At 34.9% G+C, this 4,812-nt stretch overlaps 1 protein-coding gene across 1 annotated transcript in view; it reads left to right on the forward strand.

Annotated features, from left to right (window-relative positions):
* Window positions 1–4,812, forward strand: part of LOC144964601 (uncharacterized) — a 9,724-nt gene extending 4,912 nt beyond the window's left edge. The window contains exons 2-3 of the mRNA XM_078899054.1: window positions 1,095–1,373; window positions 2,189–4,812. Coding sequence (XP_078755180.1) covers window positions 1,164–1,373; window positions 2,189–2,308 — 330 coding nt within the window. The 5' untranslated portion in view covers window positions 1,095–1,163 and the 3' untranslated portion in view covers window positions 2,309–4,812. The remainder of the gene's footprint in view (window positions 1–1,094; window positions 1,374–2,188) is intronic.

Below are 4,812 nucleotides of genomic sequence, written 5' to 3' on the forward strand. Positions count from 1 at the left end.
CAGGTTAGGATTGAGTTTATGTTACATTTATAAAAGAACAACAAAAAAAACAACAAAAAACACATTTCTAGTCATTTTAACACTTAATAACTTTTTAAACACCCGTTTCAATCCCACAAAATGTCGGTTTTAGGCTAGAATTCACAATTTTATATGACACCACGTCATTCTGGTATTGTGTTGGAATGAACCGGATAAATAAACAAACTTGAGCTTTTATATAGCGCAATATCCATTAAACGTGCTCAAAGCGCTTTACAAATGGCCCCTGACCAACTGCAACACATAACATATAGAACGAGACATAACGCCTGTTCGGCGATATTAGTAGTAGTCGTAGTAGTAGTTGTAGTAATAGTAGTAGTTGCAGTAGTAGTAGTAGTAGTAGTAGTAGTAGTAGTAGTAGTAGTAGTAGTAGTATTAGTAGTACTACTACTACTACTACTACTACTACTACTACTACTACTACTACTACTACTACTACTACTACTACTACAACGACTACGTCTACTGCCACTACTACTACTACTACTACTTTTATTATTATCACTTTTATTATTATTATTATTATTATTATTATTATTATTATTATTATTATTATTATTATTATTATTATTAGTATCATCGTCATCATCACCATTATTATCTTTGCTGTTGTTGAATCGTCATTGTTGTCATCTGGCAGCCGTTAACGTTAAGACGACAGCCACTTACCAAAATGTTGTGGTAGACTGATTTTTGGGGGATTTTTTTTTCTTGTATTTTTCTTTCTTGCTTTGTCTGGCACCTGTCATACACACTTGTTAAGATCTTTATCAAATTGTTGTAGGATTACCAACACTTTCTCCCTTCCACCCCTCAAACACCACCATCATTACTACAACAATCAATACCATCATAATGTCATCATCTCCATCATCAGCCCCATCCTCACCATCAATACCAACACGACCACTATTAACTTGACTTCTGTTAGTACTTGTGTTCCATTCGCAATTGTGTGCAATGGAGTATTGAATGTTTCCATTTCCTTGCATAGAGTTATCTGAATTTTAAGCATGGCATAAAAGTTTTGTTTTGTTTCAATTCCACAGCTTCAGAATAGCCGAGAGCTGTGATCTTGGTCAACTAATATTTAACAGTGTTCTAAGTCATAATCAAGGATGAGTGCCATTCGTTCCTCTGTGCGTCCAGAGAGCTCCAAACAGCCTTGGGGTACGATCTTAAAACCTGAATTCGGAATGGGCTACCAGAAGATGACTGACTACGAAATAGAGCAGTCTGTCAACCGACTGTACTATGTTCCTGAACCAAAGGAGAGGACATATGAAAGACCTAATAAGAAAATGTCACAAGACGATATGGACGCTATGGTAAAGCCAACTTTAGCAGTTTTCTCTTCATATCTTTTTTGTTTTTTTTTTGTATTGGGGTCGGGGGAGGTGCCAATACTTATTTAAGTTGGTAGAGGTTTCTTCTTCCAAGCCAAAGGACCGGTACCAATCCAGAGAGCAGTTGAGGTTGTTTTTTTTTCTCCAAATCCTCTGTCCACCCAGCGGTGATTGTGTAGTTGAAAGATCAGCGTTCAATATATAGATAGATGAATGGATAAAGAGTGACAAAGAGAGGGAGAGAGAGAGAGAGAGAGAGAGAGAGAGAGAGAGAGAGAGGGAGAGAGAAAAGAAGAAGAAGAAGAAGAAGAAGAAGAAGAAGAAGAAGAAGAAGAAGAAGAAGAAAAAGATTACGACAATAATAGACCACTTTTCAGTCATCTATGTTGTGTGTGTATGTGTGTATGACAGAGGGAAGGAAGGCGATAGATAGATAAAGATATATATATATATATATATATATATATATATATAGAGAGAGAGAGAGAGAGAGAGAGAGAGAAAGAGAGAGAGAGAGAGAGTGAGAGAGAGAGAGAAGTGTGTATCTGTGTATGTATGCGCAATATGTGTGTTAATCTAAGGTTTTATTATTGTCCGTCATAATGATCAAAACTAAAGTTAGAATTTTTCTTGAAATGCTTCTTTTGTAGATTAATGCTCACAGAACGAGATAGTTTCTTGCAAAACATGATTTATCCCGTTGTTTAGTTACAACCATGAACTAACCATGACAAGATATGACCTAATGTAGAGTGAAATTCTCTGTAACAAAATTTAATTTTGATATCTTTCCTCAGCTTGAGAGACTTACAAAAGCTGACAAAGAGAAAATACCAGATAGTGATCGTCGTATTGAATCTTCCATCTACAAGAATATGGGTGTGGTGTCTTCCTACGCTTGGAAAGGCTACAACTGACTGGGTCAAGGTTACATGGCAATGACAAAAAGAAAGCGTTCATAACTTTATCAATATCGATCAACGTGCCGTTAAGATGATGCGTCTCGGTAGGATTTTCAAATTTACCAACAAAACGTGATATTAACGGCGCGTTGATCGTGTTGCTAAAGGTCAGTGTTCTCGTCCAGACAGTGTAACAATATTAGCAACGAAGTATATTATGTGACCACGACAAAATCTGTGGACGGATAACTATTTTAATGACCATAGTTTTTCTGCCTTTGGAGGAAAAAAGCATCAACAAATTCATGCTGTCAATGGATTTGGGGCTTAGGTCGAATGTTCGAATCTCTCCCCCATATTTTATGATTAAGTGTGGTTGAAATAGCAATCTCCATCTTTCTTTAGCTTTTGTCGTGTTCGCATATTTTTGCTGCTGACATTGTTTGATTTCCTTTAAAAAAACAAGCGCCTACCCAATTCACATTACTGCGATGACTGTGAGGAAAACCGCCATTTTTGTTTTGAAAGAAGAAAAATTGCACTCAAACTTTACTTTTTCTGTTGAATGTTATGATTTTTAAAGTTAAATAACTGTCGGAAACGGTATGAAGCAATACATTATTTAGAATAAACTAAAATGAGACATGTAATGTGATTTCTGCTTAAACATCAACAGAATATTGCTTTGTCCATTGGTATCAAATAGACAATCTCAAAATGTGTACGCTGATTTCCCCGATTTCTGACTAGACGTCTAGATAGATACTTTACGTTTAGCAATTTAAATAAATAAAACAGTTTGGTATCAACTAGAAAATATCAATGGCCTACTTTAGGCAACCCCCTCCCCCCTCTCCAGCAACTGAGAGGATGATAACCTGAATTAACTTTCCCCATACCAATTTTATTGTTTGTTCCTTGTTCCTTGCCTTTTTCTTTGTTTTTAAAATAAATGGTCTTAGATAGGCTCTCGTATAATTTTTGTTTCCACTGAAGGCAGCCGACTTTCTTTTTTGATATTTAATAGTTAATAGTGCGGTTTGTGGTCTAGTGGTATGACACTCGCTTTCAGATCGGAAGGTCCTGGGTTCGAACCTCGCTCGGGGCATAGTTGAGTCCTTGGAAAGACTCTTTAGGCACATTCTCTCATCGTACTCAGGTGTAAAATGAGTACCTGACCGTTAACAGCATTGTCGGAAAAAATGTAATGTCGCCTAACAGGTGTCATGTCTCGTTCTACATATTACATGTTGCTGTTGGTCTGGGACCTCTTGTAAAGCCGAATTACTGGATATTGTGCTATATAAAAGCTCATGTTTTTTTGTTTGTTTTGGTTTTGTTTTTTTTAATTGTTATTGAGAAAGGTGATCTCCATTTTCAAATTGAACTTTGCTCTGTTGTTTGCTTCAATTGGTAGATAAAAGTTGAGGTCTGTCCAAATAGAATTGAAATTACAACTTCGAGTCTTCTCTGTATTTGACATCTTGAAAGCATAGACAAAGCCTAGTTCTTTAAATACTTATTTTAGAAGAACGCGAGTTTCAAGCATTGCTGAGAATATGTCCAATCCAATGAAAAACACAAAATGGACAACATGTTTCGTTTAAAGAAATTCGCAAGACGTGCTTGATTGGACATCTTACATTCGCTGTCATAAACAAAGGGCTTCATTTTCTAAGTTCTAATTTTCTGCATCAAATCTTGAAAGACTTCAATTTTCAAAATCATTGCTGCTCCATGTATACAGATGTCATCTTATCAATCCTGGAACATGCTGACTTCCATATTAGCTTGATTGCAAGAGTAAGTCTGATTTTTCATATCATTTGTCTTTAGTTTCGCTTTGTTTAATCAAAAAGAGTGTGCTGGTGAATGATAGATCAAATTAAATGTAAAAATGTTAAGAATGAATCAGTGTATGTTGAAATCACTGTTTATTAATTATCATGCTATTAAACAAAAGATAAACAAAATCACAAAATGTAATACTTTCATATGAATATATATACAAATGCCCTAATTTTCATTTAATTATAGATAGTATGACGTTGACGACACTCATGTCTTTGTTATTGCTTTATTGCCATCGGCGTTTATGAGTCATTCTCACTAAACTGTATTAACCAGACTATAAATATATTCACGGTTACACATAGTTTTGTGTGTTGGTCTGTTACATTTCCGGATGGCAATGTTGTGAGCTTCTTAGCCAAGCCCACACTATCTATAACTATAAGATTACAGAAGATATTTATTTATTTATTTATTTAGCCAAAATATAAATGTTCTATTGATATTGATTGCCCTTGCAGAATTATGATTAGACTTGTGCAGTCAGTCCATTGTATGATGCGCTGAAATATTATTCACATATATCTTGAATAATCATGTTTGTACACTAAATTTTACAATAATTTGTACTTGCTACTTAAAATAATGCCTGTGTATTTTACTCAGAATCGAAAAAGATAAATCGTATTTTTATCATTTAATGTAATAAACTTTTGAAGTGACTTTTA

This window comes from Berghia stephanieae, chromosome 2, assembly GCF_034508935.2.
Source record: "Berghia stephanieae isolate SIO BIC M18660-M18661 chromosome 2, UCSD_Bste_1.3, whole genome shotgun sequence".
In the NCBI taxonomy this organism is placed as follows: domain Eukaryota; kingdom Metazoa; phylum Mollusca; class Gastropoda; order Nudibranchia; family Aeolidiidae; genus Berghia; species Berghia stephanieae.